The 21,806-nt window shown below is 45.9% G+C and overlaps 1 protein-coding gene across 9 annotated transcripts in view; it reads left to right on the top strand.

Annotated features, from left to right (window-relative positions):
* Positions 1 to 19,560, top strand: part of B3gat1 (beta-1,3-glucuronyltransferase 1) — a 29,268-nt gene extending 9,708 nt beyond the window's left edge. For 2 of the 9 annotated variants that reach the window (XM_078047374.1, XM_078047369.1), the window contains 7 exons: positions 2,238 to 2,325; positions 9,591 to 9,703; positions 9,836 to 9,982; positions 13,987 to 14,495; positions 15,198 to 15,494; positions 16,077 to 16,177; positions 17,337 to 19,560. In XM_078047374.1, coding sequence (XP_077903500.1) covers positions 2,291 to 2,325; positions 9,591 to 9,703; positions 9,836 to 9,982; positions 13,987 to 14,495; positions 15,198 to 15,494; positions 16,077 to 16,163 — 1,188 coding nt within the window. In that variant the 5' untranslated portion in view covers positions 2,238 to 2,290 and the 3' untranslated portion in view covers positions 16,164 to 16,177; positions 17,337 to 19,560. Of the gene's footprint in view, positions 1 to 2,237; positions 2,326 to 2,945; positions 3,071 to 8,823; positions 8,842 to 9,547; positions 9,704 to 9,835; positions 9,983 to 13,986; positions 14,496 to 15,197; positions 15,495 to 16,076; positions 16,178 to 17,336 lie in introns of those variants that run through there. The other 7 variants (XM_078047373.1, XM_078047370.1, XM_078047372.1 and 4 more) reach the window with 7 other exon arrangements.
* The last annotated feature ends 2,246 nt before the right edge of the window (positions 19,561 to 21,806 follow it).

The following is a 21,806-nucleotide window of genomic DNA, read 5'->3' as shown; positions in this document are numbered from 1 at the left end:
CTTTAGTATTATAAGGGTTTAATGATTAGTTGAGATAACAAATGGGAAATCATTTTGGAAGCCACACATCACCATTAAGCATGAGCGGTTGTGTTAATGGTAGATTTCAGTGGGGACCGTCTGCTCACCCTAGCACTGCAGAGAAACTGAATTGACATCTTGGCATCATCCCATCTATATTCCAGGACCTGAGGCTGTTGTGTGCCAACAGCACATGAGATAGTCTTTTATTTGAACAGGGATGCAACCATAGGATTCTCTGACGAAGCTCAAAAGCCATAATTGAAACAGCCAAGAGGATGCATACACATGCCCATTAACATACATGTATGTTTGTGCATGTGTGTCGAGAGCTACCTACTCCACAAAATCACTCAATAGAGAGGCTCTGTGGTTTTCCTGGACAGCTGTATGAATTGTCAGAATGAAAAAATTCAACCTTAGCCATTTTCCTGAGCTCTGTAGAATTACAAATACCACATCCAGGAGGCTGGGTAGAAAGGCAGGCACCTGTCACCTTTGCCAGACTTACCTAACCTTCCTCTTGAGCCACATCATTGGCTCAAGAGGAAGGTTAGGTAAGAAAAGAAAAGGGCACAATAGTCAAACTAATACTGTGACTTCTAGACAAGGACCTGTGATAGCCACTCAGGTCCAGGTACCACAGGCACACTGAGTAATGGCAGAGGCTAATAGAAGGCAGGTTGGAAGCCAAGGCAAGGAGGCAGGCTTGCAGATGGAAGGACATTGGATGGAAACTGGTCTTTGAAAGCCAGTCCTGGCTGTTCTTTGAGCATCTTAACTCCATTTAAGATTCTTTCCCTGGGGTTGCCCCCCAACCTTACTTTGAATGGTAGTGGGGCATTAACATCTGATGTGGACCGTGATGGGTCCACCTGTTGCCAGAGTTCTCACAAATGCCTCATGAAGAAGAACAGGGTTGGAATATAGGGATAGATTCTGGGGTGAGGAGCAAAGGTGTCTACAGAATAGGAGGGGGTGGAGTTGGAACAGTGGGACTCTGGGCAGAGGAACGAGAACCTTGAACACCAGGCTAAGTAAGTTGTTGCCCAGGAAATTTACAAATGATACTGAGCATTAACAAATCTGTATGGTGAATCAGGCAGCTGGGGTACATTTTCAATTGAAGAGGAAAGACAGGAGTCAGATCACAATGGAAGACAACTACACACAAGGAACTGTCCTGTTCCCATATCAGAGGGGTGTAGCTTCAGGACTCAGGCAGCACCTAGAAGCTGAGGTCCAGCCATGACAGGGGAATCAAGGACAGCCCTGAGAATCTCATGTTGGCCTCCAAAAGAATGACAAAAAGATCCCTAGATGGGGGTACCCTAGGAAGAAAGATAGTGGTTGGATCTTAGGCATGTCACAATGAAGCATGCCAGGAACAGCACTGCTTCAGGATATGGGGAGAGTGAAGCCAAGAAAATTCAAAGGGACTTATCAGTGGCTTCACCCCATGGTGGTAGGGCCAAGGCTAGCTCTTGAGATGTGAAATTATCTCTGACTATCCCAGCCATTCTCTTTCTTCTTACTTCTCCTTTTGAGGTTGATATGGGAGCCCCAGCATCTGCAGCTTCCTTCTTTCTTCCAGCAGCCAGAGTTTAGCTGGAAGGAGAGGAAAGCAAGTCCAAGAATCCCATGCCAGGCCCTTCCAAGCTCTGAGAGTAAGAGCAACAGGAGTGTCTGTTTATTGGCACCAACCACATGCCAGGTAGTTTAGGACGATACTTTTTCCAATTGTCCTAACAACCTAGAGGCGGAAACACTATCTTATTCCCATTTTATAGATGGGAAAACCAGGCACAGAGAGGTTCCCTTGCCAAAGTCACACAGAGAAGAGAGGTTCATAGGGTGTCCAGGGCCCAGGCTCTTCTCAATAGTACTGTCCCTGCATGGATCACTCTTTCTTGGCATAGGAGAGTAAAGGGAAGATGGAAGAGAGGTGGTGGAGGCCATGAGTACAATTGTGCCCTGCTGTGACCCTCAGGAGGGTGGGAGCTGGGCAGGAGCTGAGGAATCAAAGGTGAAAGTGGCCTGTTTGCCTGGTTGTGGTGGGCATATTCTAAAGCATTCCTTGTAGTTTCTTCTGGTGGTCATGCTTCTGTGTAATCCCCTCCCTATAGGTGAGAAAAGCCCTCACTATGAGCCTCTAACCAGTAGAACATGGCAAAAATGGGAGCTCTCACTCACGTGTGATTACTTTGTGTTTGTAGGACTACAGTCTCCTCTGGATTCTGTCATTGCTGGCTTAATAAAGAAAAAGGCCATGTGGGAAGGAGCCATGTGGCAAGGTACTATGAGGTGAGCAGCCCCTACTAGCAGAGTACACTCACAGCCAACAGCCAGCAAGCAGATATTGTCCTTAACCTTACCACCCCATTGCAGTGGAATCTGCCGGTGATGTGAGTGAGCTTAAAAACAGATCTTTCCCCAGTCAACTCTCTAGATGAGAACACAGCCCAGTTTTTCCTTTGCAGCCTCGTGAGACCTTGTGAAGCCAGGCCTGGATTCCTAACCCATGTAAATTGAAGAGAGCAAGTGGGTGCTATTTTAAGCTCCTAAGAATATGATCATTTGTTTGACAATCAATAGAAAGTGAATGTGATGTGCTTGTCATGGGAATAGTGGCATCCCCTTCCAAGAGCTGACATGGCTACCAGAATGGGCCTAGGGCAAGGAGAGGGGAGGATAGGATAGTAATGAAGGAGGGTAAAGAAGGTGGGAGAGGCCACTACATTCCAACATCAAACCTCTCCTCTGACCCAGGTTGGGCTGCAGCAGGTTTTTTTTGTAGGGACTGCTCCCCAGTCTTGCAAACCCCAAAGATATTCACTGTTTCTACATCATGCAGGCAAGGGCTGAATGGTCTGTGCTGTTCTGATCACTGTCCAAGTTAATGTTAGATACCTTCATCCTCTCAGCCACAGGGTACCCGATTCCTGAGACATGGGCTGTCACCCACGATGGCTCTCTACATGGTGGCTTTTCACTGGGAGTCCTCCATGATTCTGCTAACCATTATCCTCTGTGTCCAGTTCTCTATCAGGTTTGTCTTATTAGCTGCCACTTTCTCCCTGACTCTCTTACTCTTGAAGAACTAAGCAGTAAATCATTTGTTTGCTTGTACCCCAGCTCCAGTGATCCCAAAGAGGACAAGAACCTGAGCTGTCCTCACAGGACAAAACACTTGATTTTTGCTTTCAAGTCCTCACACTTGGAAGACTCTAGGGAAAGTGGATGTACTTCTGCCTGGAGACCATTAGTTGCACAACTAAGGGAACATCAGCAAAATCATCTGGGGTCAATATTTATTATGTTCAAATTCCTCCCATGAACTAGAATGGACTTTTACTTGCAGAGAACCACACTAAACTAAAACCCAATTTTCATTTTTCACAGAATCATAATCCAGATCTAATCTGAAAGCTATTGCTAGAAAAGAAAAAGAACAACAAAGGAATTTCTTTAAAAAAAAAACTCAGTGGATTATATTTTTTTTTTTTGACATTGTTGGCCTAGAAGAGAACCAAAACATAAAACTATTCTTTACACCAAGTCTGAATTGACGTAATACTTCCTTTCTGTTTGATTACTTGGCTTGGTTTTTCCCAGTTAGAAAAGAACATGGCAGAAGATCAGGAATACGATCCACAGGTGCCAGCCAGCAGGGGGGACAGACTCAGCAAGGTCATATCAATCAAACCCTGGGGCAGAAGTCCCCAAAGGGTGGGCCCAAGTGTGGGCCAGGACATCCAGGAAGCCAGATCTAGATGTGTCTGCAGAAGAAGGCAGCAAAGGAGACAGCTGCATCCAGAGTTTCAGACCTCTGCTCACCCTAAACATTGGGTCTTTGGGTCATGCAGCCTTTCTAAGCTTCTGTCGATTCCTGTGTCCTGCCCCATAGCAGGGCTGTGTGGGCCCCAGGGCAACTGCTGGTGGCTAGAGTGCTAGGGCCAGGTTAATGAAGTATGGATTGACTGTGCTGGGAGCTGATTAGCTCTGGCATCGGGCTTTTTCTGAGCAGTGCCTGCAGAATCAATACTAATCCCTTGATCCCATTAGGGGCTCCTGCAAATTTCTGGGACAAAGTTTGTGTCTCCCTCTGTTTGGGAAAGACCTGAGTAGGACTGGAGGGAGATGCTGGAACCTTGGCCAGCATCCCTCCCCTTATCTTTCTTTAAAATCTCCATTCCTCCTTCCTCCTGTTGTCATAACCCCACTCTCATGCCCAGAGGAATGGGGACCTTCTCCAACCACACCAGCTCCCCCAGCAACTTCTGTGATGCTGGTTATGATCCCATGCAAGGAGCCTTCAGCCTCTGCCTCTGTCTGGAAAACCCAGGCTCCTGAATGATGTGATATTAATGTACTTCTGTGCATGAATAGAGGGTTTTTTGTTTGTTTGTTTTGCAGTGCTGGGGATGGAACTCAGTGCTTCACTTATGCTAGATTCTACCACTGAGCCACATTGCCAGCCCAACTTTCTGAACTAACGTTTCTTTTGTCAACTAACTCAGCAAATTACCTGTGTACTCCATTTAGTTCATAAAGCACACTGAACCATGCCAGTGTGCCAGAGCAATGCAGGGATGGGGGGTCTCCTGGGCTCATAAGCTACTGAGCACATGCTTACTGAGAGTCAAAACATTTGTCCCCAACCTGTTTATGATGGCAGTGCTTGTTATCATCACAGAACATTAGAGATACCATTGAAATGATGTGTTGAAATAAGTGTGTTCTTTCCATGAAAACTAAATAGTATCTCTCAAAAGACCTCGTATGGAGAATGTGGGAAAAACAGTCTCCAAATTAACTGAAGATTGATGTTATAAGTTATAAGCATTCTAATGGGTATTGCACTCAAACTGCTCACCAAGGGTTTTTCAGTTCTCTAACCACTTCTTTAACCACAATGAGCACTTGCTAAGATGAGGTTGATGCCAGTTCAGCGCAAATGTCCCATTGGCTACTTCTTGGCATAGGAGAAGTCCTGGCTCTGTGCTGAAAAAGTGGAAACATTAAAAGCCATCCAGCAATGGGCAACTTGAATTTTGGAAAAATGATCACAGATTTGTATTCAGGGGAAGCAGCAACATCTGGATCTTCAAAAGTTACTTATCTTGAAATGTGTATGGCATGTATGTATGTATCATCTGAAAGATCCTTACTTTCATGGTTTTCTTGATTAACCAACTAACTACTGCTTCTAATGTTATTAGGTAAAAATTCTTTGATTATCCTCCAGAGATGAGTGGTGTAGATGAGTTCTGAGTTTGTTTGTAACTAGCCTGAAATATATGTGGACACACATATGCACATGCACACACATCTCTCAAACAATATGTGCACCTCACACATCACTTGCCTTGGAGTGACCTGTGTAAAATCTCCTCTGATTTGGACTAGGAGACCCTTGAGGGAAGTCCCTGTTTTCTTTGACACCCATAGATCTAACAGTGCCTTGCTCACTTTGGATGTGCATAATTTTTGACAAATGGAATTCAATGAATCCCTTCAGGGATGCTGGGCATTACTGAGGCTTTTTTTATTATTATTTTTTAACAAACACATGTTCAGAAAAAAAGCCTTTCCAGACTGTAGAATTGGTCAGCCTTGAACCAACCTTGCACACTCTCAGACCCAGCCATTCCTGGCTGTCCAGCCTGATTTGCCCAAATTTTAAATGATCAGAACCTTTCTCTCTGAGTCTCAGGCACGCCCTAGGTCTCATCCACAGCCCAGGGCACTCTAAAACTAATGAATTCCTATAGATAGTTGTTTCCAGATATGATCCATCTCCATAAGTTTATGTGCTTTCATGATGTCCCAATGGACAGCAGTTATTTTGTCCTTCTGGCTTTGTCTCTGGCCTAGATACCCACCTGGATACCATCTGCTTCAAGCAGGATGTTTTAGTCAGCTTTTTTTTTTTTTTGCTGCTGTGTCTAAAGGATCTGACCAGAACAATTTTAGAGGAGGAAACATTAATTTGAGGGCTCATGGTTTCAGAGGTCTTAGTCCATAGAAGGCCGACTTCATTCCTTGGGGCTCAAGATGAGGCAGAACATCATGGCAGAAGAGTATGGCAGAGGGAAGTAGCTCACATGGTGGTCAGGAAGCAGAGAGAGAGACTCCACTTGCCAGATACAAATATATACCCCAAAGCCACACCCCAGTTTTGCTTCAGGTACCAGTTAATACTTATCAGGGGATTCATTCGATGATTAGTTTAAGGCTCTCACAGCTCAATCATTTCCCCTCTGAACTCTGTTACGTTGTCTCACACATGAGCTTTTGGGGGGATATCTCACATCCAAACCGTAACATAGGACATTTCTTCATTCTCACAGAGCCCCAACTATCTTAGCTTCAATAAACTAAAATGGCAGAACTGAAAATTCTGTAAAACCCTTCTGACCAATCTCAGAGTTTTAAGGATGAAAGCAGAAATCAAGAGGGGCAAGCAGCATAACCATAGTCCCATGTGGAGCCGACCAGGATACTGTTGCCACCAGCTGCTGCTGCTCCTCCTCCAGTGACTGTCCCCCACTGGGCCTCACCCCTGGTAGCTACAATGTAGGCTTTGTCTCTGCCCAGTGGATGCTTTGAGAAATCTCAGGAGAAGGGAGCCTCCTCATTTCCTCACTTGCTAAGGGAGAGACAGTGGTGATAGTCAGAGTCTGTCACAGGCATGGGTATGAGTGTAGGGGTGGGGAGACATGGCCACAGCAGAGCCTGGATCTTCACACTTGCTCACACTACATTTCCTCTCTCACTGTAACCCCCCATTCCTCCTTCACCTTGCTCTCCCCACCATTGCCCCCTCTTCTTTCCTGGGCGCGCTAGACCAGGCTTCTCTTACCACCTTTGTGTTTATTCTTCTGCCCATCCCAACCAAGGGCCCAGAAGCCATTCTGAGTTCCACAGTGGATACAACGTGCAACCACAGACAACTACCATCCTTCCTCAAGCAGAAGCTATAGGCTGTGGAGCAGTAACCCACATTGGATATCCCTGCAGCCCTGTCTTGGATTCAGGCATAGGTGCACCCTCCCCCAACCCCACTCCCTACACACACTCAGGCATCATTTCCCATGATTCCACCCCCTGCTGGCCAGATGGCTTTCTCCAAGACTGAGGACTCTCTTGGTTCTACTTAATAACCGCCTGGTAATTAGCTCCACAATTTTGCCACTATGCTTATAATAGCCTCCATTAAAGTTATGGGGTTTTCAAGCCGTAATGGCTTCCAAAGTAATTAATGCACAACTGGGTTTATTGCAAGTTTATTTTTAGAGCTTTTCTCCCTCAATCCCCTCCCTTTCCTCTCATAGATATTTTGACCAAAAACTAAATGAGTTCAGATGCTGCTGTGGCTTCTTGTACCATGTCCCTATCTTTTCCCTTTTATTTTTGCTTCATTGTCCAGTCAGATTCTGGGACCTACAACACAAGCAGTTGGGATGGAGGACAGTGGCTCTTGAACAGGTGTTTCTCCAGGCCAGAGAAAGCCTGTGGCCTGTATGTGTCCCCATGCCTGACTCAGTTCTGAGGGGTTCAGGCGTGCTCCTGATGATAGCATATAGCCACATAGCCCTGATTTAAAACTAACTGCACCATTTTCTAATTATTGACCAGGGGCAAATTACTTTCTCTGATTTCCATGGATCCAACTATAAAATCGGGATCATGATAATACCTGCCTCACAGGGTGGTTGTGAGTACTTCAGGGAGCAGATGTGTGTTAACTGTTGAGCTTAGTCCTTATACATCCTGAACACTATGGGAAACCTTGTTGTCATTAACAAGAGCCCAAGCAGACCAGTGGGAGGTTGAGCAGGTGTCAGAGGTGGAAGCTGTGGGATAAAGTGATTTCCCAAAGGGTAAAGCCTATTAAAAGCAGGAAAGTACTGACATGGAAGCTAGCCCCATATCAACTGAGTGGGTGTGGTACTCACTTTCTTTCACACTCCATCCTGGAATTAAAAGCTTCAGGAAAACCAGGATGTTTAAGAAAGCTTATATGTGAATCTCTAAGAACATAGAATAAATCTTCTCAGATGTTTTGGTAGCCTAAGTCAGGCCTAGCCTCCCCGTTTAGGTCCATTTTCTGTTACTATAACAGAATACCTGAGTCTGGGTGATACAAAAGGAAAGTAGTTTATTTAGCACATGATTCTCTAGAGGTTGAGAAGTCTAAGATTATGGTGCTAGTGAGGGCCTCATGCTGCTTCAACTCATGATAAAGCAGAAGGCCAAGCAAGCACAAATGGAAGAGATAAAACATGATGGATAGCCTTGCTTTATAACAACTTGTTCTTGCAAGGATGAACCCACTCTTGTGAGAAAGGCAATAATCCCTCCTAATAATATCATCACCTCTTAATGGGCCCACCTCTGTATAGTGCCACAACAACAAGCAAATTTCAACACATTTCAGAGAGGACAAACCATATTAAAGCATAGCACTCCCCATCCTTCTTTAGATGTAACATAAGGTCACATCAGCCAGAATATGGCATTTATGTGGAACCCTATAGAGCCCTGCCAGTAGCCTGCACTCTGATCCAGAGGGTGTGGCATAAGGTCACTCTGCTTCTCACACAAGACCCATAGCATTCTTATGTGCCACTAGGCTCTGTCATTTATAGGGTCAGCTAAGGAGTGCTGTAGAGCACAACAGCTCAGAATGATGGTTCCTCCTGCATTGGCCTCTGTTTCCTTTAACCCTAATGTTCTGTCACTTAAGGTAAGGCTGATGTTTGTATCTGCCCTTGCAGACAGATTCTGGAGGCAGTGGACCTTTGGTGGGAAGAGGTGAGCAGAGGTTGACCCAGGAAACCAGAATGGAAAGCAAAGTTTGGTATTCCAAAGGGCATCAGAAGAGAAGAGAAGACCTGAGAAGAATAAAAGCACACTACTTCCAAAACTGGGGACAACAAAATCCTGGTCATCATGTCCAAGTACAGAACCTGGCACTCATCCTGCATGGAGCAGTGCCCCCAAAGAATTTCCTATGGACAATAATAGAGGAATGCATTTGCCACATTTCTTCCCAAAACCTAACCCTAAAAGATCTCTTCCTTGTTTTTGAAGGAAGCCTCCTAACTCTATTGCAGTACCCAGGCTATGGGGGGGGGAGGAATCTGGGCCCACAAATTTGGATATCACAAAAGCAAACGTTTCTTGTACTCTTACATGGGAGACAACCCTAAGAGCTTTATGAACATCAACTCATTTAATTCTAAGCCTTGAGAAGTAGATACACAATTTTCTAGAAGAGAAATACTAAAGTGCAGTGCAGGGTTGATGTAACTGTGCAAAGATCACAGCTTGTGGATGAAACACTTGGGACTTAAACTAAGGCAGGTATCTCTGAAGCTGTGGCTGTAATGCCTATACCCTATTAATGGACCCTCAGCAGAGATGAGGTCTTCAGAGAGAAGATCAAGGAAGACTTCATTGAGAAACTTGATTCTATATGTCCCAGAATGGGGCTTGACTCTTGCTGGGGGTCCACACCCATGCTTCGGTCTCTGGCCATCCTCTTCTGCTCTCTCTTACAGGTGTCCATCTCTGAGGGTTCCTGACCTTGCCCCTGGACAACTTCCCCTTCTCAGACTCCTATCAGGCTGGACTCTGCAAACCTGCTTCCGCAATGGGTGGGTTGTGAATGCTGGTAAGACCTACTAGCCAGCGTTCAGCTTCTCTGTTCTCTCCATGCCTGGCCGGCCGGCCCATGCCTTTTCTTTTTTCCCCTGTGCTGCCGCTGCCCTGTGGCCACCCCTCTCCTGACCTTACCGCCACTCAGGTAATGAGGAGCTGTGGGCGCAGCCAGCCTTGGAGATGCCGAAGAGACGGGACATCCTTGCAATCGTCCTCATTGTGCTGCCCTGGACTCTTCTCATCACTGTCTGGCACCAGAGCACTCTTGCACCTCTACTTGCTGTGCACAAGGGTGAGCCCTGCCTACCCTCCCTGCCTAGTTCCCAGCCCAGTTTCCTTAGTGAGAGCTCCTTGAAAGAGCTTGTTACTCTCAGTTCCCTAGAGGAGGGGCCATATCATGCTACACAGGGCCACTGGGATTGTTCAGGAAGTAAAAGGGTGAGAAGCAAGCCTGTGGATATGCCTCTATTGTGATTTTGCAGGAAAGAAAGAGCTGAGCAAAACCTCTGAACAGGCTTGGAATTTTGACAGTTTGAATAATTTCAGTGTGTTCCAAGATATGACAGGTAGCTTTTAATTGTCTGGTACTGGTACTTGGTGATTTAGGATAGGGTAAGATTGGCTTGCAGTTTTTGATAAAGGAGGTGGGTGGGAGTGTGCCTCTGAGTTGGTTCGTTGGCATATGAAAAGTGGTTTGCAGACGATTGTTTATTATTTCTAGCTAGTCCTGGGAGAGGTAGCCCCTTCTCAGGTCTGTTAAGTCCCCAAGAAGCCAAAGCAACAACCAGGTGCCATAGCACACACCTGCAATCCCAGCTACTTGGGAGACTGAGGTAGGAGGATTGCAAGTTCAAGGCTGGTCTTCACAATTTAATGAGAGCCTGTCTCAAAATATAAAATAAAAAGGGCTGGGGATGTAGCTCAGAAGAGCGCCTCTGGGTTCAATCCATAGTACAACAAACAGAAACCCTACACACACACACACACACACACACACACACACACACACACACACAAAATCAAATACAGAAAATTTTAAAACAAACAAACATGATTAATACTCACATGCAGAGACAACTACATATACAGTTTTACCTCCTGATCCCATGTGCAAAGAACAGGATCACTTAGTGGGGAGTGAGGAGGAAAGGATAGGATTTCTGGCCTGTATTATTTGTGTGTGTGTGTTTATTTGTTTTATTTTGGGTTGCTGAAGATCAAATCCAGCATCTTGTGTATACTAGGCAAGCACTCTACCACTGGACCAACAACCTTATCCTGTATTGTGTTATAGCACCTTTAAGAAGAGTATATAACTTGTCCCCTTTTCTTACTAAGAAAACCCTAGTATCTAGTGGCAGTAGGCCTGGAAAGAGGAAGAATCATATTAGGAGCTAGTGGAAGAATTGGGATTTGAACTACCTTCTCCCAGCTGAGTCCCAGGGTTGCCTTTCCCTCTCACACCTAAACACTTTATACCCCAAGGCTTCTATGTGCTCCACATCTGCCCTCATTGCTTAGCCTTCAGTCTCATGTTTTCATGTCCCCTCCCACTCCATCCCCCAATACACACACACATATGCAACACTTGGGGGAAGCAGCAATTCTACCAAAGCAAAGTGTCTTCTTTTCCCGCCCATGGTGCTAAGAAGGGACTCCAGGGCTTCCCACGTGTTCACATGCTAGGCAGGCACTCTACTAGTATTGAACTACCCCCTCCCCCCAGCCCAATGTGAACTATCTTACTTGTGATCATGATAAAACAGGAAGGCACCCAAGCCTATCCCAGGGATGAAGATAGTGGTACTGAAGTAGGATCTGGGTTTCCACTGTAGCCTGTACCTTAAGTGACTCAGATGCAGGCCATATCCACAAATCACAGCCTACACTGTGCTGCTTCACACAGATAAACATCTTGCAAACCTCTAGAGTTTCCTGAAGCTTTCAGGAGAAAGAGCTAAGCTTAAGATTGCTGTAGCCTCACTGCCTGTGCTGGACACTTTGGGCTTCTCTGATGTCGTCTTCTGCTGACCCCAATGCCTCTGATGCTTGTTAGTTTAGAACTGTTGTTATCCTGCCAATACATCATCCCAGAGGGGTTCAAACTACCATCTAGAAAAATGATGATAGTATGTTCATTGCTGGCAGAGCTAGGGTTGGAGACATTAGGCTGTTTTACTTCCCAAGGATGGTAACTTGACATTGTCTTCTCTGAACATTCCAAGAGGGATTGGGTGAAATCTGCAGTTAAATGACGTTAGGGTCTCAAGGAGGCCTTTATGTCTCAGAAGTGCAGAAGCCCGAAAGCCAGTGGGAAGGGCAGAGTACAGGTACAGAATCCCAATTCATACAGAACTTTCCCAGGGCAAATATTTGGGATAATCTGGACAGCAGAGCACTTGGCAAAATGGTCCTAAATCTCCTTTCCAAACCATGACTTCTAAGACTTTATTGACCATAGGATGAATTAAACCTAATATCTTTGTCAGAATCTTGAACACCCATCCCTCTTAGTTCAACCTAGTTTTCTTTTCTCAGTTCTACCCAAAACTTCTCCCAAAAAACCACTTTTGAAGACCTGTACTTGTGCTAGTCTCCCCCTGCCACAATATCTTCTCTGTAGCATGGGTAATAGACTCACAGCTCCTGTTATGTGTCTTGTGCCACTGGCCTGTGAGCACTAAGAGCTGGAGCAGGTCCTCTTCTGGGTTGATCCACATTAGATTCCACACCAGCACCCACACAGCTTGCATGCTGCTAACGATGGTGGAAGTTGAACAGAGGGAGGGAACAAAATGGTTGATGCCTAGCATCCTCTCTTTGACCTCGCTCCAGCCCTTTCATTTCATCTTTACTGAAACTGTATGGAGCCATGAGGAAGTAGGACAGCTAATGTCCTTCTACACACCAGGAAATGACAGCAAATATGCCTTGCAGTGCTCTGAGTCCTTCAAGTGTCTCGACTCATTAATCTACATAATAACTCAATAAAGTAGATGCTATTATTAGTTCCATTTTACAGTCACTGAAATCAAGGCACCAAAAGCTAAGTAACTTGTTCAAGGACATATAGTTAATAAAGACAGAAAGACAGGTTTCTAGGTCTGTCCTCTGGCCATGATCCCTCCACTGAGAGTATGTGAGCCACACTATCATTGCTACATGAGTTTTTCAAACAGAATGACATAATTTGGAAAGTAGAAACTCATTGAAAACAAGAATGCCATTGCTCTTGATTTTCCTTCTATAAGACTGTTCAATTCTCCATGGAAGAGGATGTCCAGCATGTAAGAAATACCTAGGTCATTAGAGCTTCCTGCACTTGAAGCAAGTTGCCTGCAGGAAGTAATATCCCCATGTCTGGGACTGTTTACTCAGAGAGCAGGATTTGCAAGTTTCAGTGTCCCTGGTGAGATCCTTGAGGTGGAGACAATAACACTAATAGGGTGGTAGTACAGTGGTGTGCAGTTAATGTCTCAGATAGCTCAGTGAGTGTGCCAAGAAGGTGCAGATTAGGAGATTGACACCAAACCCTTGGAAGAAGTTAAACAGGTCTGTTTGTCCTTCCCCCCCCCCCTTTTTTTTTTTTTGTATACCAAAATGGAGGAATATATGCAATCAGGAATAATATTCAGGTTTCAAAATTATTTTTACAATTATGGGTAAAACTCACTAAAACCCAATGCAATAATTAAATATTAGGTTCTGCACCAAGATTCTAAGAATTGATTATATATGGCCAAGGGGAAAGAGGCCCCACTTAACTGAAAGATTTGAAAAAAAAAAATCTGGGGCAAGTTAATATTGGGATCCTTCAGGATCCACAGTGTGCTGCAGCCATGAGATTAATGCTACCCTTGAGTTTTGTGACATCCCCACCAGAGAATGTGTCAGTGTCAATGTGCTATGTAGTTAGTTGCACCAGATAGGGAGGGCACTAGGGAAGGGAGGGTCAGGACACCATCATATAAAATCCAATGTGTTTAGGAACTGAGAGTACAAGCTTGGACTATGGCCAGCTGTACTCAAATAATTACAGGACTGTCTAATGTGAAGATAAGGGAGAGATTATTTCCATGTCATCTAGGGAGTTAGGGAAATCCCTGTGAGAATTCCAGGGGTGCAGATTTCAACTTTAATTCTAACAGGTCCCGCAGATAAAGCAGTATCCTGATGATGTTCCTGCAGAAGGGTAGAGAGGGCTATCTTAGTAGGGTAGTTGGAATCAGTGTCCAGTAATGGGGCCAGAGTCAGGCCAGCATTTGTCCCCACACCGCCTGTCTCTCATCTCTGCAGATGAGGGCAGCGACCCACGGCGGGATGCGGTGCCAGGCGCAGACTCAAGGGAGTACTGCATGTCCGACCGTGACATCGTGGAGGTCGTGCGCACCGAATACGTATACACTAGGCCCCCGCCTTGGTCCGACACACTACCCACCATCCACGTCGTGACGCCCACCTACAGCCGCCCAGTTCAAAAGGCCGAGCTGACGCGCATGGCCAACACGCTGCTGCATGTTCCCAACCTGCACTGGCTAGTGGTGGAGGACGCACCTCGTCGTACGCCACTGACTGCGCGCCTGCTGCGCGACACCGGTCTCAATTACACTCACCTGCATGTAGAGACGCCCCGCAACTACAAGTTGCGAGGAGATGCCCGTGACCCACGCATCCCACGGGGCACCATGCAGCGCAACCTGGCCCTGCGCTGGCTGCGAGAGACTTTCCCACGTAACTCCACCCAGCCTGGCGTGGTGTACTTTGCTGATGATGACAATACCTACAGTCTGGAGCTCTTTGAGGAGGTGCGGGAGGGATGAAGAGGAAGGAGAGTTGGCAGGCAGGGATTGGAGATGCTGATGGATGCAGGGCCTCTAGCAAAAAGAAAGACGCTGGGGAATTTTGGGTGTGGGTACATACACATAAGGAAACCCAGGAAAGGGGGTCGCCAGACTAGGGTGGGTGAAGACACAAGAGGACCAGGGAAGGGCATAGAAAATACCATATGTTGGCAAAAGTATCCTCCACTGGTTAAAGGCAAGAGTGGTGGTGGCACTCCTAAATGGCTCTGGCCTTAGAGGAGTGGTTTGAGGTCTTTGAGTAGGGCCATTTTATATGACAACCAGAAACCTTTTCAGTGGAACAGTTTGAGTTTCTTTGGAGTCCTGGGTCATGCAAGCCTAGGGGAGGAGGAGTCATCATTTCAGACAGATAAATGGCAACAATGAAATGTTTTGTGCAAGGGAGAAAACAGCAATTGGGTCACAATGAGAAGGTGGTCAGCTGGATTGGGAGTTGGGTCCTGCCTGCAGCCTAGAGGAGATTCCCTTTGCAGGAGCCCATCAGTTGCCATCTACAGGATGGCATATAGAGGTAGGGTGGGACTGTATTTCCCTTCCCCATGACTTTAAATGGACCCCACACATATAATTAATTGATTTCACCTCCCTTGGGGATGGGTGCCATTCAGTAGACTCAGGTGTTCTGACTCTGGCTTCCCCTTGTAGATGCGCAGCACCAGAAGGGTGTCCGTGTGGCCTGTGGCCTTTGTTGGTGGACTTCGATATGAGGCCCCACGGGTGAACGGGGCAGGGAAGGTGGTTGGCTGGAAGACAGTGTTCGATCCCCATCGACCATTTGCCATAGACATGGCTGGATTTGCTGTGAACCTGAGGCTCATTCTACAGCGAAGCCAGGCTTACTTCAAGCTGCGTGGCGTGAAAGGAGGCTACCAGGAAAGTAGCCTCCTTCGAGAACTTGTTACCCTCAATGATTTGGAGCCCAAGGCATCCAACTGTACCAAGGTAGGAATCTCGACAGAATTAATAACTGTAATGCAAGTGTTCCTATGACCATTAAGAGCCTCTCTACAGATCAGGGGCAAGGAAACACCTCAAAATGATCTTGCCTGTTTGAAACCCCCACTCAGGAAGATAGTTTATCTTCCACAATGAAAGTAGGCAGGGACATGGGAGGCGTGGCCATAGGGTCATAACCAAGAATTATTAGCCGTGCATCTAAATAAATGTGCTCTTTGCACCCCCACACACACAAACATGCACACATCATGGCAGATGCACACACACCTGTGTATGCACACATACATACATGTGCACTCATACATACACACTTGTGAAATCTTGGGACTTGTCTATTTTCTATTCTATACATCTCATTTCCAACAGATATTTTGAATACATCACATGTACAAACAGCAAGAATGAGGGGTTAGGTAGAAATAAATAACAGCTGAGAAAGTCTTGATGGAACAAGGGTGGCAAGGGAGGGGGCAGGAGGACTACTTGCAGGATATAGGAGGCATCAGGGAGGTGGCAGAGTGAGGTTGAAAACCTGCCCTACTTTGTTTTGTGTCTCTGGACACACAGATCCTGGTCTGGCACACACGAACAGAGAAACCGGTGTTGGTGAATGAGGGGAAGAAGGGCTTCACTGACCCCTCAGTGGAGATCTGAGCCTCAGGATGAAGGTAGGAGGGAGACCAGGGAGGGCACTGAACTGCACAGCACAACACCAGGTTTGGGTGCAGCATCAGTCTCTAAGGGGTTTGCTCTCAGTCTTTCATCATGGAAAGACAGGGCAGATGTAGACAAGAGAGGAAGAGGTGTGGCCAAGTCTCCTTCCTTTTGGCCACCTTATGGTTAACAGGTGTCAGCCTTCACCCACATAGCTGGGTCCTTCTGCCACCAGACACTCCAAAAAATGTCCACTGAGATACTTCCTCATGACAACTTGTTATGGTTATGCTGGCCACATAACCTCAGCAAGGACTGCTATTTAGACATGTTCAATGCATTCCGTCATCCAAAGGTTATATTTTCTTCTTTTGGTTCCCCCTCTGTCAACTGGCTGTGTCAAGATCCATGCATTGCTCCATGTCAAAGGCACCATGGTTCTGTAGCCAGAGTGTAGCACACAGTGAAAGCATATATCCCAGAGCTCACTTTAGCACCCAGGCTTACCCTTTTCTGTTTGACCTAACTTTGCTTCTCTGTCTCTTTCTTCATCTGTGAAATTAGTTGCCCAGAATACTAAGAACAATCTGTGGCATATAATAAATACAATATAAGTGTCACCTATGTTGATCTGATTCTTTAAAATCCCTCTATTGAGGTAGTCTACATGATCTACCTACAATTTAGAGGTTCAGAAATTATTTCAGAAAAGCAAAGTAACTTATCCAAGGTGACATACTGGCACAAGTGAATTGTACTTGGCCATGCCAAGAATTTTGAGGGACTTTTTTTTATGATCCTACTTTGCTTCTTGAAAACACCTCTTACTTGGGACTCCCTATTTAGGTCATGCCACACAGAGGTGAGAGCTCAGGCAGTGGACAGACATCTATTCTCTGGCCCCAGAACATTTGTAGACTCCCTGCCCAAAGGGTCTACAGGGTGTCACTCTGCCTGTTTTGTCCCTTGATCTTAAGTTACCTTGGCTAGTGTCACTTAGAACAAATCAGTATAGAGCTTGGTATAGGGTTAATTCCCTATTTGTTAGTGGAAGAACCTCCTCAGGAAGATCTCCATTAGGGGCTCAACACTGAGCAGTTTACTACACTGGCTGTTCCCTGTCTGATTCCACCCTGAGCTGACACCTCTTTTGTTCCCCCTCTCCCTTCACAGGAGCCTCCTTCTTTGACACTGTTCTTGGCCTTCCATCCTCTCTCCACAGCTGATGGGCCCTCCAAGGCAGAGTCCTAAGGAACTACCATCACCTCCTTTCTATTCTGGGGGCTTTCAAAGAGAACCCAGCTTGATGACAGGACAAAGGACAAAATTTAAGCACAGAAATTCCAGACTTATTGTTCTCTCCATCCAATGTGACCAGGGAGCCTGAAAGACCTGAGGGCAAGGGGGTCTGGTTGCCAGCAAAGCCAGTGCTCAGCTCACCTCTATATAAGCAAGTGCCATGGGCATCCATGCCTGCCCTGTAATGTTGCTGGGGCTGGGAGGGAGGTGAGAAGACCCTGCAGTCCAGTGGAGCATGGTCCTCCCTTGCTCCCTGCTCCTTGGCCAAGCATGACCGCACAGGATGCTCAGCAGGGAATTCCGAAGATAGAGAGCAACTCCAGGCATTGTGAATGCCCTACTCCTTGGCATCCACTCCTCCTGAGCACTGCTCCCAAATCAGACATACCTCTGGCTCTCCTCTGGTTCATGTTTACAGAGCATATAATAAGGCTGTCTTCTATCTCAACAGGTGCCCGGCCCTGCATGGGGGGAGCCTAAGCCTGTCAGTGGATTCCTCCTGTACCTCAGGCTGTGGTGGGAATGGACTCCCTTTCTCTTGCCCACTTTCCCCAAGCCTTCTTCTCCAACACTGGCAAAGGAGGTGGGCCTAGAGCCACACAGGTCACTGAATGACCTGGACCAAGAACAACATGACCCCCACTATCCATACACTACCTCCCCACCCTGCCCTGGGCTATAGCCCCTTGCCTGGCCCAGGGTGGGGAGGGAAGAAACCTTCTTCCTGTGGCTACTGAAAACTGCAGGCCTCACGGCTACAGTAAGCAATGGTAGGTGAGGCAGACAGCTCCTCCAGCCTTGAGAGTAGAAGGGGCTAGGAGAGTCCCCAACTTTTTTTCTGCTCCTATTTTGAGGGATGAGAAATTAGACTGGAGAGATTTAGGGAAAGGGGGCAGGGATCAGTTGGACACTAAGGAAAGGAGACTTGAGCACAAACTGCTCATTCTAATTTAAAATATAAAAGGGGAAATAAAATCTCACTTCTCCTGAAGCTGGGAGCATGCAGAGCCGGCCCACCTCATATCCAGCTGTCCCCTCTCCACTCCAGAGAGAGAACAGAGTTGCAAACTGCTGCCTCTACCCAGGGAGTAGTGGCTCCCTGGTTCTCCCAGGGCCCTAGAGAGGTCCCTGGCTCTCTGACCAGGACAGCCCCTCTGGTGGTGATCACATGCTCCTGAAAGTTGGAAGCACAATTTTCCTCCCACGTGAAGGAAAAGTAAAGGGCCTGTGCCTACTGCAGAGGTGTTTATTTTTTAATTGCTAACAGCCCCTTCCCTTACTCCATTAAAATTTATAGGACAGGTCTGAGGGCCATGCAGAAACCACTCCTGGATGTGTGCTTAGGATTCAGTCCAGACACCTAACATTCAGAGTATAGCATTGGCTGCCTATTCTGAAATGAATATAACTTCCCACTGTATTCATGAAACCATCTGATTAAATCAGATCCCTGAATCACCTTGCAGGATGTTTTCCCCAACCTCTTATACTTTGGATATTGCTTTGGAAACTGACCCCTTGGCATCAAGTGTGATGGCATGGGACAGAGGAAGGAGGTGGGCATAGGGCATCCATAGATGAGTGAATTTATGTCTGGGCATTCTACTGCCTCATGAAAACTAGCCCTGAATACCAAGGTCAAATTGGCTGGTATGAGAACACCTTCTTAGCCAAAAACCTAGGGCTTATTTTCAGGAAATTAATAATGAACAACAAAATGAGGATTTTTATTTTATTTTATTTTATTGGCAGATTGCTAGTTCAGTTGTTTTCACCTAATATCCTCTCTTAGCTGCATGTATATTTATTTATAATTATAACCCTGGTGGACTGCAGCCTTCATCTTTGTTGGGAATGAGTTTGTTATAAGTCAGAATTGGGTCCACAATGACGACTTGTTTTTCAAACCCAGTCTGTTCCCTGCTCCATTGCTGGTGAGCCCCACCATAAAGAACTGAAGCCAGGGGTTAGGAGTTTCCAGGGCAGTGGCTGGGGTGAGGGGGAGCCCAGGCAGCTGCACCATCTGATCTCTTTTAATTTAACTGTATTTAATTTGTTTTCAAAATTAAAAGTCAAATATGGTTTTTAACAGTCCTAATTCTTTTCAGCCCTGCCTTATTTTTATTCTCATTTATTAACGTAACTATCCAACAATTATTTGTCAGGTGCCTACCATGAGCCAGCATTATTCTAGAAGCCAGAAAATGGCAGTGGGGGGGGGAATTATTTCAGATGGGATCTGCTGAAAGAAGAACAAAGCCAGTTGGGAGAGATGGAGAACAGTAAGAAGAGAGGCTCAGATTCTTTAGAGGGCAGTCAGAAGGCCTCTGAAAAGGGACTTGTTTTCCCTATTTATTTATTTCTGCTCTTATTAGTATATCTTATAGTTAATAACTATAGTTATACATAATAACTCTTTTGACATGCATGGAATATAATTTGTTCCTGATAAGGCAATTTTGAGTAAAGCAGCAATACCCCAACATGTAGTGTTCTAAGAAGAAAGAACTCTCCCTAGGTGGAAGAGTGCTTAGCTATGAACATGAGCACAAAATGTTCATAGCTAAGCACATCATGTGGCTGCAACAGATTGGGCAAGGGAAATGGGTGGAGTAGGTGTGACAGGTATGTGAGGAGGGTGCCCAGAACATGTTAGCTCCAAGATCCAGGGCAAAGCTTTCAGTTTCTACTGAGTGAAACAAGAATGCATTGGAGGGTTTGGAGCAGAGAACCTACATGATCTAACCAAACTTCTTCAAGAACCTTTCTGCTTTTGTGCTGATGACAAATGGAAAGGGCAGTGGCTGGCCAGGGAGGTAGCTTCTGCAACAATTCAGGTATGAGATGATGGTGGGTTGGATAAGGGTTCAAGCTTGGGGGCAAAGAGAATTGACTAAATTTTGGATTTGTTTTAGGATGCAGAGCCAACAGTATTTGCTGAGGGACTGGATGTGGGACATAAAAAGGAGCCAAAAATAATCTAAGCCATAGAATAGAATGGATATTTCTTGATATAGGAAAGAATGCAGGAAGGGCCACATGGGGTAAATCAGAATTCTGTTGCAGATGCTTATACATATACAGAAGATCATGAGAGGACAGCTGCCTGTGTACCTGGAGTGTGGGTATGGATGGACATCAGGGGCTATTGGTGTCAAAGTTGTTCATGACATAAGTCTCACAGTTGAGACCCCATGCAGTGAGTGTGGATGAAAGAAAGATGGAGCCCAATGAGTGAGCCCAGAGACCCCTGGAATTTAGGCTGGGGTAAGAGATGAGGTCTTCCAAAGAAAATAAAATGAGACCATAAAGAGATCTAGAAAAAACTTTTAGTGAATTTTGGAGAATAAGTTCGGCCAAGAGGTGCTTTGATAGGGAAACAGATAAAGTCAAGAATAAGAAGTTGCTACAGTAAGATCTCTTTTTAAGAAAGGGCTAATGCATAGGTGTACATAAAAGTGTAATTTAGGGAACTGTTCACTTTCCAAAGAGATTTTCTGTAAGAGTTCCTTAAATTCCAATCTGCTGTCACAATTCCAAGTGTCCAGCTTTGCAGAAATCCACTCTTATGTAATACAAGACAAAGTGACACTGTGACATTGCCCCATGCCTCAGGCCATACTCAAGTAGCCCTCAGACTGTCCACATCTCACTTCAAAGCTTGCTATTTCAAGGAATCACATAAAGAACTGGTAAGCTTGGACAAAATTAGGGACTCTGGCCCTGTCTTTCTCTCCAGTCACTGTCTGCAACCATCATGTTAATAAACTCCACTTCCCTCCTCTTAATGGCACATGCAGGCCATACTGACTGCCACTGATCTTGCTGGGCTCTTTGCTCCATGGTTGCATTATAGTATCAGTGCCCCTCTCAATGCAGACCTTGTGCTCACCCACACACAGGATGCAACTGGTCACCCTGTAAGCCTTTTTGCCCTGTCATAACCCACTTTTACTGAACTCCTGTGTGGGTGCTGTGCTCAGAAGGTATGTGCTATTTGACTTTTAACTATTAGTGAAGATAATTAGTTTGGTGCAGTACATGCCAGATGTGGTTCACAAAGAAAAACTGCCTTGCCCCAACCCACCCTCCAGCTAATTCATATGCAATACTCTTGGCCATCCAGAAAATTCTTATCCCTGCCCACCAGCATGAGAATGGATTTGTATTTGATCTCTCCTCTCGAGGGGCACTTCCAATCCAGCCACATTTCAAGCAGAATCAAGGTCAGATGAAGTGGTGAGAAGACAGGGGTGTGGACCAACAAACAGTTGGTGTGGTCATAGTCTGGATCCCTGAGGGCCAGGAGGCTAACTATATTCCTGATCCCAGACTGCCTTCTCC

The sequence above is a fragment of the Ictidomys tridecemlineatus genome, chromosome 4 (genome assembly GCF_052094955.1).
Source record: "Ictidomys tridecemlineatus isolate mIctTri1 chromosome 4, mIctTri1.hap1, whole genome shotgun sequence".
NCBI lineage: Eukaryota > Metazoa > Chordata > Mammalia > Rodentia > Sciuridae > Ictidomys > Ictidomys tridecemlineatus.
The sequence above is the reverse complement of the archived record's forward strand: the minus strand, read 5'-3'. Positions and strand labels throughout refer to the sequence as shown.